Below are 14,070 nucleotides of genomic sequence, written 5' to 3' on the forward strand. Positions count from 1 at the left end.
TGTTTACTAGATGATTGTAAGGTTAGATTGCATCTGGTTCTGTGTCATAAATACTTGAGGCATCTTGTATGGTGTTACAAGATATTTTCTATTTAAAGTACATTGCATTCAGGAGTAATAGGATGAAAGCTTAAAGGAATGTGAAATCTTTTATTACCTAGTGTCCTGTCATTCTCTATATGAAGCGGGTGTCAACCTCAATTCTGTATCACAGTGATTTTAAATCCTTGGAGGAATTAAGCAAGAGGATTGTAGAAATAGTACACTTCATACAGGAGAAGGTGTGTGGGACTTCCTACCATTCCTTTCCCTACCATTCCTATAAATGCACTGAAATAACTTCCCTAATGAAACTATTTTTCTGCTAATGAGGAAACAATAGAGCATGGCAAAATAGTATGGCAGATTCCTGCCGTTAATGCTATTATATTTATTTTAAAGAGAACAGAAGGGAGGTATTCTATTCCAGCAAGAGACTTGATAACTTTCTATCTCACATTCTTTTGTTGTCCCAAAGACTGAAGAAAAGAATGAACAGTGCTAATGAAATCACAACTGCCTTATAAAGGTACTGGTGGGGGCAGGGGGAAAAGGACCTTTTGAGGGGAAAAGCTATTTGCCATTTTGTTTGCAATTCTGTTCTGCAAATAACAATCTAGTTGTAATAGAATAGGTAAATTAATTGAAGCAGATTGAATTTATTGACATGTTGCCTCAGGAAAGCTGGGAACAATTTCTGGCAATCATAAGGAAGCTCGGTTTTGTTTACATCTTCCTCTAACCATTGTGCCTTGCCATCTATTGTGATTGCTATAGAAGTGAAACTTCTAAAATGTTTTCTGCATTCATATATTTCAACAGAAGTGTCAACAGTGATGGCAGATTTGCTGATGAAGAGCAACAGTTTCCCTGGTGAGAAAAGATGATGTTGTTTTTTTTTTCCTACTCCAATTTCTCAGTATTCTGAAAGCTTAGATGTCATTCCAGGACTTGTTAAAAGCAGAGATGCCTTGAGTGAGGAAGAGTTTGGAGGCAGCAGTTCATTCCCAAGTGGCCTATTCTTTTTTTAATAAGTGAGTTTTAGAAAGAGCTAAAAAAGGATTAGCAGGTGCTGTAAAGAAGATACACTGTGCCCTGTTTTCTCTTACCATTGCTCTCTTTATTAAATGCCTGTTTTGCAGAATCCTTGAAATATATTCTTCTTCCATGAGAGTAGTTTCTCTTTCTTGTGCTTTTTTAGAGTTTTGGAATATTTCAATAGAAAATGGTAAAAGCAAAGGATTAAATGATAAAGTGAATCATATATTCATAGAATAGGGTGGGTTGGAGGGTACCACTGGAAATTACTTCTCTCTGGTTCCTTAAACAACTTTCACATCTGTGCTCAATATATACATTTTTTTTTTCTCTTCAAAGAAAAAAATTTTTTTCTCCCACAGAGGAGATTTAATTTTTTTTCCTGAGGGGAACATCCATTCTGTTTTGCTCTGGATGATTTTTTTGAAATGAGTGGCATGGTGTGGCTATTGGTTTGTTGTATGGTGTTGCTGATTCTCCAGACTTTTTTCAGTATTTTTCTCTTTTTCTTTTTTTTTTTAATTTTATTACGTATATTGGCAACTTCTGGTATTCTCATAAAGACGGGGAAACAGGAAATAAACCTACTCTCAACTAATCTTTATTTCTGCCTCAGTTGCACTGGCTATTTGGACCAATGATTTCAGAAAGAAACAATTGGGTGGTGGGAAAGCCTTCATAAGTAGAGCTTTCTACAGTGTTTTCCAGATCGTGACACCTACCCTGTCAAGAAAAGAAGGTGCCTGGTTTGGTATAGGCTTAAGGATACTGAGAGAACACTGGGAAAGAAGAATTCTTTTTTTTCATAACTTGTTATAGACTTCTGAAGAAAAGAGTAAGAAGTAACTTATCTCTGATCTCTTAGCTCACGAAAGAGACAGTGGAGTTCAGTCACATTTTTACCGTGTACTCCAAAGAGTCTTTCCCCTCTAGTACGTAGTTTCAGGCCAGTGTCATTTGGCACCAGATCTGGGACATCTAGGTCTTGAGAGTCCTTAATACCAATTGAATTGCAATTCTGGAATGGGTAAATGTGCTGTGCAAAGAGTAAAGAAGGAATGCCAGTTTGCTCTAGGTAGACCTGTAGTAACAATGGATTTTAATTTGTTTTCTGTTTAAAAATGCAATGCTTATGCAAGATTCAAGTTAGGAAGATCATGAGGGAGTCAAATATATTTAGGCTCGTGTTTTAGGTATCTTTTATGGTTAGAATTAGACTGTCAGATTGTCTGGTTGCCTGAAGATACTCTGCTGCAAATAGATACTGTTAATATTTTCAATATTAGACAGAACATGCAAAGACTGTGAAGAATAAAAAGGATAGAGACTTTTCATCAACCATGATTATTCTTTTAAGTCATACTGTTTAACATGTGCATGAGGCTCTCCATCAACAGCCTGTATAAATAAGAAATGCTGTATTTTTTTATCACTTGAGTTGTCATAAGAAATGAGTTATTCCCATGACTGTGTTTATGGAATTGTTATTTACTCATCTTTAGGATGACTCAGAGTGTAGTTGGTCTATTTGTCAATATATTTTTGCAAATTATGTTGTCTTTCTACTAGTTATCTTTTCTCATATCAGTGGTATTAGTTATACACTTAATTACAGTTTTCTCTCCTTTTGTTTTTTCCTGTTCTTATGGTGTTTCTTATAATCCTCTACAGTTCCTGAAATAATTTCAGGATATCTATATTACCAGCTTTTGAATTATTTTCATGCTTTTGAGAAGCTTTGTGGTTGAGAAATAAAACTGACCCAAGTTGTGTGTAATTTGCTTAATACTTTATTTTATATCTCTTTTAGCTGTCTGCAGGTAATTTTATCTCCATTGGTTTTTTTAAAAGGAAAACAGTCTTTAAAAATTGAGCTATTATAGTGGGTTTTTTTCTTTGAGACTTCTTTCCAGATTGTGTTTATCTAACTTGTTTGTCCCTCAGATGACATCACAGAATGGAAGATTCTGTGGTAGCTGAGCAAAATAGGGACAGATTCTCTTAAGTGGCTCAGTGAAGGTCAATTCTTTGTCTAGAAGGATAGGGTGGTTTTCAAGTGCTAAGTTATGTGTCAGGAAGAAATCAGTTGGTTTGTAATAAAAACCACAAAAACATATTCCCTACTATTTAACTAATGGAAGACAATACCCGAAACTAATTCTGATGTCCTTCTGGCAACATAAAAGGTCTGGATAGTATAATGAAATTGGAATAAAGGGATTAATGAGAAATGCAAATGTTAATTGGTATGTAGAAAAATTAATTTCCGTGAGAGTAAATGGCAGAACAAAATACTGATTTTTCTCATTTTGCCAAAAGCTAAAAACACTTCCTACTAGCTGCTTTGGCAAAAATACTGGGGTGTTGTTTATACTTCCTTTTGAAGTCTACAGAGTAATGTCTTGTTAACATCAGTAATTTTGGTTTAGAATTAGAACTCTTGTTCCTTGATCACTAAACACAGTGGAAAAATTGAGGTAGCAGGGGATCCTAAAAGCATTGTGTAAGTGAACCTGCTCTGAGAAGATCCACTGCAGTTTCTCTCACTTGCTGCAGCTCTGCATCTGACTCTGCCATGGGGCCCTTGCACCACTTTGTCTCTTGCTGCTGACTCAGGGTTTGCTCCATTGTCCTTAGTGCCCTAATTCCCAAGATCACCCCAGGATCATTCCCAGGATCATTAGCTCCTTTAACTTTCCCTGGAGCTGCTGTTGTTCTTTTTGAGACAAAGTTGCTGAGTTTGGCTGTGCCCTGATAGACTTGGTCTAGAGCTCTACGTATCTTTGCACAGTGCTCTTGCCAAGAGATCTGATGGGCTGTTCATGAGACCACAGTTCTGAATAATTTAGAAAAAGTGCTAACTGGCAGTCACTACATAAACAACCCATTGGCTGATACACCAGAGAGTTGTCCAGAGGAGCCTCAACAGGCTGGAGAAATGGTTTGACAGGAACATGATGCAGTTTAACAAAGACAAATGCAAAGTCCTGCATCTGGGTAGGAACAACCCCAGGCACCATTGTATACTGGGGGTGATCCAGCTGGGAGGCAGCTTTGCAGAAAAAGACCTGGAGGTCGTGGTGTACAACAAGTTCATAGAACAGCTCAGGATGGGAGAGACCTCAGAAGATCATCTGGCCCAATGTTTTGTCGAAGAGAGTAGATGAGATTATTTAGCAGCCTGTTCATTTTAGTCTTGAAAACCACTACACCTGGGCTGCTGGGACCAGTTCCAGGCTCCCCAGTGCAATAGAGATATGAAATGGCTGGAAGGAATCCAGCTACTAAGATGTGAAGGAATCCTTTGTTTGAGGAAAGGCTGAGAGAGCTGGAACTGTTTGGCATGGAGAAGGCTTGGCAGAGGTTCTTATCAACATCTTTCAATACCTGGAGGGAGGGTGCATTGTGACACCATCATTGATTGTGTGACAAGAGCTCTTTCTTCTCCCCCATGGCAAGCACTCAAAACAGGAAAAACTATTTACCTGTGACAGTTCTTTTTAAGGATTTATTGGTTGTATATACTTCCACAACACCACCTTGCAGCTTTTCCCTTTGTAGTCCATATAGAATTATGAATCTTGGGTTGAAAGAAAAGCACTCAGCTGCTTAAATAACCAAATGATCCTTATCAATATAAGACATGTCATCCTGGACAGTGCTAGCAATGAAAATAAACCCAGATTACAGTGTAGATATGTAATCACACTCTGAATATACAGGTGAGTAAAATCTCAAATAACATTCTTTCTAAATGGCCTGTCTGTTTAAGGATTATCCACAGTCAAGGGAACTGAACTCTGATTTAGTCTGGAAAAACACCTTTGTGCCTAGTAGTTATTTTGATACATCTGGCTTGTCTGAACAGGCCCCTAGGATCTGCTTAGCACTGCTTGAAATCTGTTCTTCTTAACACTTAGTGAAATGTCTTGATTTTTGGGTGTAGATACACCATGTCTGGCTTTCCAACGCACACAATGTATGTTGGTAAAATCAGATGTTCAGTGCTTGTATTTATGTATAAACAGTCTGCATTTACTGCAGTGCCTAGACTGCTTCTAGAGCTTTGTGAAAAGTTAGAAATTGCTCTCCTAGACTTTTGCAGACCTGAAAACACTGATATATCAAGGATCCAAAATAAAACTTTGTAAAAATTTCAGACACATTTTTGGGTTTTAAATAAACTAGAAAATAATTTTGTGGGAGTTGAAGGCGATGTAATGAAGGAAAATACAGTGTGGACAAACTGGATGACTATGAGGGGAAGATGGACAAAAAGATTTGTTTACCTTATCAAAATAAAGACCAAAAATAAAACAGGTTTAAGGTTAAATAATTAAATAATCTGGAGCTTAGATTTGCTTCTGAGGAAGTAACTTAAAGAATGGTGGTTCTATACATATAGAAAGGGCTCTGCAGTTACAGATGTGTAGAAATCATGTGCTCGTAATTAGAGTTCTTTGGCTTAATAAAAAGGGTATGTTTAAAAATGGAAAATAAATCTATTTCCAGACATCAGTTCGTGTCTACAGTGTAGGTCTTCCTTACAGCATTTACTCAGGGCATGCTATGCACAGTATATTAGTAGCTGTCTGCCTTTTTAAGAATCTTCTCAGGTTCTGATTTACATGACGTAGTCCCAATTCCTGTCTCTACTTTAGGAGAGAGTCCATGGATCCAGTTTACATGGGTGCAAAAGGAAAGGCTTATAACATCTGGGTGAGCAAAGTTGTGTGAGGCCTTGGCACTTGCAGAAGGAGATACTATGTGACTTATGTTTTTTTCTGTCCCCACTGCCCTCATCTTTTTCTCATTCCCCTTTATTCCTACTCTTCTCTTTGAAAAGTAACCTGTGTATTCTTCATTCTTTATTACGCTATCTCCATTACTGTGATTCTCTGTTCTTCTCCCACTTTGTTCCCTAGTTTTGCCTCCCAAAGCTGTAAGGGTATGTGAGATGATACAGGATCCTTACCGTGAGGAGAGGGTAATGTAAAGACGGAATGCCTTCAAGTCGGGCAATTCAGAAAAGATGGTCATGTCCTCTTTTGTTCTAGTTGACCTTTGCTACCTTGCTGACCACAGGTACTTGATAGATACAATTCTGTAGAGAAGCATTAACTTGTTAGTATTAGGCCATATGTCTTCTTAACTGGTAACTAAATACTCAGGGGTACCAGCAATACATCTCTACTAATAATTAATAAAAATTAAATTAAGGGGTAAGTCTCTGGCTTGGTGGCTATCTACAGCATCATAGATTATGTTAATTCAATGAAACTATCTTTAATTACCTCCCTATTTTTAATACCCACACATAAGGTCGTGTCTGGGAACGTCCCTCCCTCTGCTTATCTGTGCCCTGTGCCCAGCTGTTTGTCAAGGAAAACAACACCTTTCTTGGGCCAAATCTGTAGCAGGGGTGATGCTAAGGGTTTAAATCTGTGGGACAGTGTGAGACAAAGTTCAGGCCCATTGCCAGACTCTGTTTGGCAGGTAAAGAGATAGCCAGATTCTCAATGCTTAAGGTGCAGTATGAGAAAGGAGCCCAAGCAGTGTTCCTCCATTGGGATCTTACTTTCGCTTTTGTGATTCAACCCTTGCTGTTGTGTGCAGCTTCTTTGGAGATTACTAGTTCAATTCTTTGCCTCTGGGATATAGTTTGTAAAAATGTTGTTTTCCCTGGAATACCATGCAAGGGTGAGAGTTTGCAGATTTACTGTTAACAAGAGGCTCATGGCAAGAACAAGCAAGTAAATGTCTAAACATGCAGAATTTCTTAATAAATGCAGCTTTCACTTAATTATCTATTCTTCCACCACGGGAAAATACTCAACACGTATTGGGTCTGACTGAGTTATTTTCCCTGGAGCAGCCCTCACAGTTCTGTGCTTTGCATTGGTAGCTAAAGGGTGTTGTTGAAAACACACCAGCATTTTGGCTACTGCTGAGCAGCACTTCACAGCATCAGCGCTGTCTCTCCAGCATAAGCCTGTCACCAGTAGGCTTGGGGTGGGCAAGGTCTTTTGAAGGGACATAACCAGGACAGCTGGACAAAACTGACCAAAGGGATTCCATAATGTATGATGTCTGCTCAGCAGTGAAAGCTAAGACAAAGGAAGTGAGGAGGCATTTATTATTATGAGGTTTGTTCTCCAGAGCAATCACTATGCATACTCAAGCTCTGCTTTCTTGGAAATGGCTGGACATAGCCTGTTGGTGGGAAGTTGAGCATAAATCTTTTATGTTTCTTTGGTTCTGCAAGTGGCCTTTGCTTTTGCTTTATTAAACTGTTTTTGTCTTGATCCATGGGTTTTTCTCCATCTTGTTTCTACCCTTGGTCCTGCTGAGGAGGGGAGTGAAAAGAGTGGTGTGCTTGGGCACCCGATGCCTGTCCAAGGTCAACCCACCATACCACACTACTCTAGTGTTGGCTCACTTTCCTTTTCAAAGTCCTCACACTATGGGTACATCCAAGAAAGCAATGTTCTACATTGAGGCTACTATGATTTCTTTTATATGAGAAGGATAGAAATGATCCAGTTGCCAAGTTCTTTTTCTTCTGTAAATCATCAGAGCCTCTGTCAGTTGATTTCTTGATGAGCCCCTTATCAGACGAACAGATTTCTGCCAATTGACTTTGTTTCCAAGGCAACCACTCTCTTGACAAGCCAGTTCCCTTCAATAGTAGGTGACTTATTTTTTAGAATAGGTCAATTATATTTTAACTGCATTGTCCTTAATAAGATACTTCTATTTAAGTTTCAGTCCTAAATGAAAATGTAAAGATAACAAACCAAAAGTCTGTGTAACTAAAATGAAGTTGGCAGAATGGTAAAGATACATAAAGGGGTTTTATAATCTCTCACAGAATTACTAAATTGTACGTATTCCCTAAAGATAAGCCTGCCCACCAACTATTCTCATTTACATAGGTATTCAGTGTATTAATTTTCTGAAAATAATGGACATTTGCTTGACTTACAAGGGTATTTCCCAAAAGCATAGATGGTTGTACTGCTGGTATTCATAGAATAATTTGCTTTCTTGATAATTTAAGTCTCTGAACTGGTTGATACTGATGTTTAAAAAGCAATAGATTCCAACCCAACTTCTTTTTGTGCACAATTGATGTGGTCTAACTCTGCATCTCATGCATGTGGTGTTTCTACCTGGTAAGTTAACTCATCCTTTCCTTCAGTGGCTTTTTGTATTAATTTGCTTTTGCTTCCAACAAAACTCATAGGATTGTCTTTGTTGAGTTTCTTGGATTCATCCTGGATTTACATTTTCAGGGAAGAAGCACAGACAGGATATATTACAAAACTTTTTTCTGAGGAAAGCAAATTCAAACATCCCTATTCATATAGGCATGTAGTATCATCATGCCTACACACAATTCTGAAGGTACTGATTTCTGAATACAGCTATGTTTAGTAGAAGGTGACTGAAGTAGCTCTCTTGCTTATCCAATGTTCTTTCAAGTTCTAGTCTTGATTTCAGGGATGGCTGAAACTTTTAAAGTTTGTAGGACAAAGTATTGACAGAAATGGAATCAAATTTTTATTTCTGCCAATACATTAAACTGTCTGTAATGTGAGTTCTAAACCCCTTCCATCTTAAGAGATGTCACAATTTTAGAGATGCAAACACTTCTTTTTTTTTCTTTATAAATATTGCTTCCCCAGAGGTGTAAGAAATGCTATATGTGAGCTGAAATAATTTCAAGGTACTTTGTATAAGCATTTAGATTTTGGAGCATTTTAGATTTTTAAATCCTCATGCTGTAAAAATAAAGCATTATTTTCTGTTAGCCATAATGAAGCAACTGTTCCTCTGTAATGTGATTGCTTGGGAAATTTTTGACTGATCACAGTGAGCTATCCAGTCCCTTTTGTAGGGAACTGTTCTTGCAAGAGCTTTGTCTTTTGTTCTGTCTCCATCTGTTGATAAGATGACTTACATCTTCTGTCTGGACTGACAGACAGGATTTAGGCACCAATCCAGCAAACTACTTAAACAACAGTTTAGCTTTAAGCTTAAGAGTAACTAAATTACCTGGTTAAAAAAATGGAAATAACATTGCTGGCACACTACTGTCATCTTTAGAAGGGAGTTCAGGAGATTAGGTTGCATTGGTACATCAACTTCAAATGGAATAAGAGGTGTTAAATTAAACATAAATTGAGAATGGAAAACATAGATTGACTTTCCTCTTTAGTACAAGAGAAAAGATTCCAGTTTGATAACAGAGTGTCTACATCTTGTATATTTCTTTTAGATCAGTGCTGCTTGAGTGTATAGCTAGGTAAACAGAATTGATAAATAAATTTATTCTAGATGTATGTAGTAGTTTCCTCTGTCCAAAGAAAGACTGACCATAAAATCAGCAGAAATTATGGCATTACTTTGTAAAACAATAGAAATGGCAACACTAAACAGAAGTAGTGACTGCTATTCAGTTAGCAGTAGTTCACTGGCAGACCCAGAAATTCTGATATATACTTTAAAGGTCACTCAAGTGTTTGTTTCATTGAATGGTCTTCTTATTAAATGATTTGGAAGTGTTAATCCAGAAAAAAAAATACTGTCCTTGTGAATGGATGAAATGAAAGTTTTAAGCTAGATGAGTTTTATATTCATTTAATGAAGCTGATGGTAAAATAGAAATTGTCTGTTTCTGAATTTAGTTTGGTTCATCTTTCAGTTTATTGAGCAAGCAGAAATGCTTTAGGTTTTGTATTCCATAATGGTGACCTCTTGTGGTGTGAATATGTCAGTATTTCTTTATGAGCTTTCTGTAATACATATGGGAGGAGGTTGTATTTACATGAAACTTTTAATGAGCAGCTAACATACTGACTTAATAAAATAACATATTATTTTCAAATTATTTATTAATATGAACAACTCAATGCTTGTGAAAGAAAAAGCTTTTTGAACACAGTTTTCTGATAATGCTTTTTCGTGTCCATACTGTATCTTTTAGTAACCAGATGAAAGAGCCTGGCAAAATGTCATCACAGCCAAGGACTTCAGGCTGGAAGAGAAGAGTAACAGGTACAAGGAATTTCAACCTCCATTAAAAAAAAGTGAAATGCACTCAGATGGAAATAATCTAATTCTTGTGATTTGACAATATTGTTCTTCATTATTCACTGAACAGTATTTTTGGTTTCCTAGATATATTGAGTTTTCTTACTGTTCTTAGTAAAGAGAAACAATATTCAAGAGATCTTCACTCTAAAAATCTGTTGGTATTTTCTATCTTGCTTTTCCTATATCTAGGCTTAAGAATTTGCCAATCCATGAATACCTTATTTGCCCATCACTTTTTGTAATTTTTCATAGTTGCTCAGAAACTAATAAAATTATGCCAGCCTTTATTATCTGAAGAAAAACATTTCAGATTGCTGTGTAGGGATGCATTTTTCTAATTTTCCATAACAGATTTTAATAATATTTCCGCATAGCTGACACATTTCATACATCACAAGTGTATATTTGAGAGTCTGGTATGGAGACCTGAAGTTTCTACTGCGCTATTATTATTATTATGCTTTATTACTATTTTTCTAGAACTGAAAAATTCTTTGATTCCAGATGATTCTGGCAAAGGTTGTACTGTACTCTGCTCTCATTTCCATATGAGGAGCAGTGAGTATTTACCATGTCATGCAAGTTACTATACTTACAAGCCTTTTAATTTGTTTGTGCTATTTTATTGGTGTTACTGAAAATATAAAGTGTGCTTTTAGGATTGTTTCTTTTTATATCTACTTTTCTTAACATTATATAGCTTCCTTAGTTTGTGCATGCTTCATCTGTAATCTCACAGTAAAGAGTGGGATAGCACTAGGAATTCTCCATAATTTCTCCTTTAGAATGGGATTCTGGGTGGAGCGTTCATTTACAAATGATTTCTATTTTCTGATATTAATTGTGTTTATGCTTTGGCATTTTAGAGAGGAGGTAGACTGTTTTAATATTGATCTATTCGTGGCCACTCAGTATTCAGTGAAAAGGCTAAACATTATAAGTCAGGCAGTACTCAGCTTTTGAAAGCTCAGTGTTGCTAAGGCTCTTGTATTTACATGCTAAAAACAGCAACCAATAAATGTAGACTGATTAGTGATTTTTTTTTTTTTTGACCAGAATGCAAAGCAGCGGTTAAGACCTATGAAAAACTGAGACAACCAACTTGAACTTGCTGCATTCTTTTGCTTGAGTATTTTTTCTGTTGAATTGTAGTTCAACTCTATTAGAAAGTTCTGGACAGCTTTTGCATTATTTTAAATATAGCTAGTACCCTAACTTTTCATCAGCAGCTTAAAAAATCTCCCAGGACTGAGACACATACAATTTAGTAATGTTGCTCTTCTTTATAGTCGTGTATTGTCTGGTCATTCTTATTGTTAGGATTAATACTGTTTAGTAAAAGCTGATTATCTTCTTTTTTACTTAGGTATAAGAGATACTTTTTTTAAAAAAATTATGCCATTATGACTTTCAGTTTGCTGTATTCTTCTGATGAATATGAGACAAGTGAGGCAGAGTAGTACAAAAACATCTGCTCTTTTCATTCTGAACTGAAAATTAAATGGCTTCGGTAATTTTTTTTTTTTAAGTGAGAAGTTTGGCTCTCTCTGCAAATGCATGCCTGATGTTTTCCATTCCTTGCCTAATGAACTTGTGTATATGTAGTTAAAAAGTCAGTTCAGTTCAGTTTAAGAGATGTAGCTACAGATAGAAAATAAAAGAAATAATTCAGTCAGTGTGTGGGTTTTGTGGCAGGAAGGAAGAGTGCACACTATTCTAGTGTTCTCATTTCTAGTTTCTCATTCTAGTGTTCTGTACTTTTACATTATCCAGAACAGAATTTTCACTTCATTGCAAACACTGCATAGTGTTTTGTTAATTAGGCTACTCATCATTTTAAATAAGATTGTCAACTGATTTGATCTAGAACATAAAAATGGTATGCAAAATAATAAGAATAATAATTATATTTGCTAATAACATGTAGTTATATATAATAGATATATAAAAATATAGCTTTACAGTGTTATGAAATAGAAGCATTTTTTAATAATCTTTTGAAATAGATACATTTGATAGATTAATTGTGCATAAGATGTAGGTAGACAGTTAATATAGACCAAAAAAAGTCTGGATTATTTTCTAAAGAACAAGCTTTTAAAATAGGAAATTTTTAATTGTTTTACTGTTCTAAGTAATGCCAGTACACAGTCACTGTTTTAAGGTCTGAGGTACTGTTCTTGTGATGAAAACTTTTTATTGTTGGTGTTCGCAGGTACTATAGTATTTTTGTGTTCGTTCATGTTTGTATTAAGAATTTACCCTGTCCTTTAAATGCAAGAGCTAGTAATGAACAACAGGAGATATTTGCAGACAAATTTGTTACTTAAAGAAATGTGTATAATCCAGCCTTAGCAGCTTTCTAAATGTTATTTAGTAGAGTTGTGTGACTTCTATTTCCCTATTTAAAAAAGCAAAAACAACGCAACAGCCCAGACCCTGACTTTATAACAAGTTTGTTTGCCTGAAAGATAAAGAGCTTAACCCAGTCTTGAACTCTAAACACATGCTCACATGCACATTGTAAGCAACTGTTAGATCCTTTACATCTTGAGTTTCACAGAAACTCTGGCTCTCCACCTGTAGTGGCCCAATAGTCAAGGCCAGAATTTTGTCATTTCAACAGGTCCTAGGTGGAGGTGTAAAAGATGTTCAGAAAGTCAGAATAATTCCCAGTGATACTGCATCTGTATGAAAGTGAATCCTGGGTTCCATTTTTTAATAAACTGTAAGTTCACCAGCTTCATTGCCCAATCTGAAAACAGATCTATGCTCCCACTCTTATTTCCAGAAAAAATCTAGTTTGATGGTTTTTAGGTCTACCAAATTTTGACTTGATGTCTGTAATACATTTTTTTTGTATTTTCTTTTTGAAGCCAAGTATAAAAAAGCTTAAATATTTTTAAAAACTGTCTTTGTGGACGAGGTTTCTGATAGTGAAGAGTAGCTTTTTCTCAGTCAAAGGGATATTTGGCTGAGGGCAGCCAAGAACAGTGGGAGTTGGTTGCCTTCAAGATTTATGACATGTTTTTTGGAAGCAAAATATCTTTCACATCTCTATAGTTTACTATTCATTTCACAGGTTGCCATGTGAAAAACTGCTGAATGCAATAAAGAATAGGAAAGAAACATACATTTTATAAAAGCTTAGTCATGAAGTTCACAAAACTAATTGCATGAAGTAGTTGGAATTGCTAACAGGATGTAATAACTAACAGGACTTTTCTCTAACTGACCAGTCAGTTAATCAAGCTTCGTGTAATATCATGCATGTGTACTAGATAAAATTCTGCAGTCCTACAGGATTGTCTGTAGTATGCATTTTTTTTAATAAATAATAAGCTGTCCTGTGAACACAGAGCAGAAAAATAGTAGGACACTTTGATGTTTAAGTAGTCATTACCTTCCAATTCAGTGATCAAATGAAACATTAATGTCAACAAACAAAAGCTTTACAGTACAGCTTTATATATCAAACCACTTATCCATCTAGTTTTGTTTGAAATGTTCATTTTTGAAAACATGTAAATGAAAAGAAAAGCTTGAATTCATAGAATAACCCAGAATATAGCAAAACGTGACATTTTTAGTTTTTTTTCCAGACTAATGAATAAAGTATTTGTAGCTATTTATTATTGTAGAAAGTGAAACCTTCACTGAATGTGTGCTTTTGTTTTGAATGTATTTTGAAGGTTTAAAGGATGAAACAAGAATAAATGGATGGGAAGAGGAAGATCTCTTTTGGCATACAAAGATTCTACCAATTCTGCGTGAACTAGAAAAAAGTGGGTAACACTGCTCTGAAAGGTTGTATTTTCTGTACTGTTTCTTGCAGGAAGAATGGGACTCATTTGTGTTTACTACAAAATAATAACAATAATTGGGGTATGTGAC

At 35.9% G+C, this 14,070-nt stretch overlaps 1 protein-coding gene across 17 annotated transcripts in view; it reads left to right on the plus strand.

Annotated features, from left to right (window-relative positions):
* The window catches only part of ARMC2 (armadillo repeat containing 2), a 71,769-nt gene that overhangs the window by 10,397 nt on the left and 47,302 nt on the right, over window positions 1–14,070 (plus strand). For 10 of the 17 annotated variants that reach the window (XR_015283084.1, XR_015283083.1, XR_015283082.1 and 7 more), the window contains exons 7-8: window positions 10,067–10,137; window positions 13,869–13,961. Coding sequence is in view for 8 of the 17 variants with exons in the window: in XM_086876734.1 (XP_086732860.1) it covers window positions 10,067–10,137; window positions 13,869–13,961 (164 nt within the window). In the remaining 9 variants the exon portion in view is untranslated. Of the gene's footprint in view, window positions 1–861; window positions 913–10,066; window positions 10,138–13,868; window positions 13,962–14,070 lie in introns of all 17 variants that reach the window. The other 7 variants (XR_015283081.1, XR_015283086.1, XR_002863402.2 and 4 more) reach the window with 1 other exon arrangement.

This window comes from Cyanistes caeruleus, chromosome 2, assembly GCF_971803275.1.
Source record: "Cyanistes caeruleus chromosome 2, bCyaCae1.hap1.1, whole genome shotgun sequence".
Lineage (NCBI taxonomy): Eukaryota > Metazoa > Chordata > Aves > Passeriformes > Paridae > Cyanistes > Cyanistes caeruleus.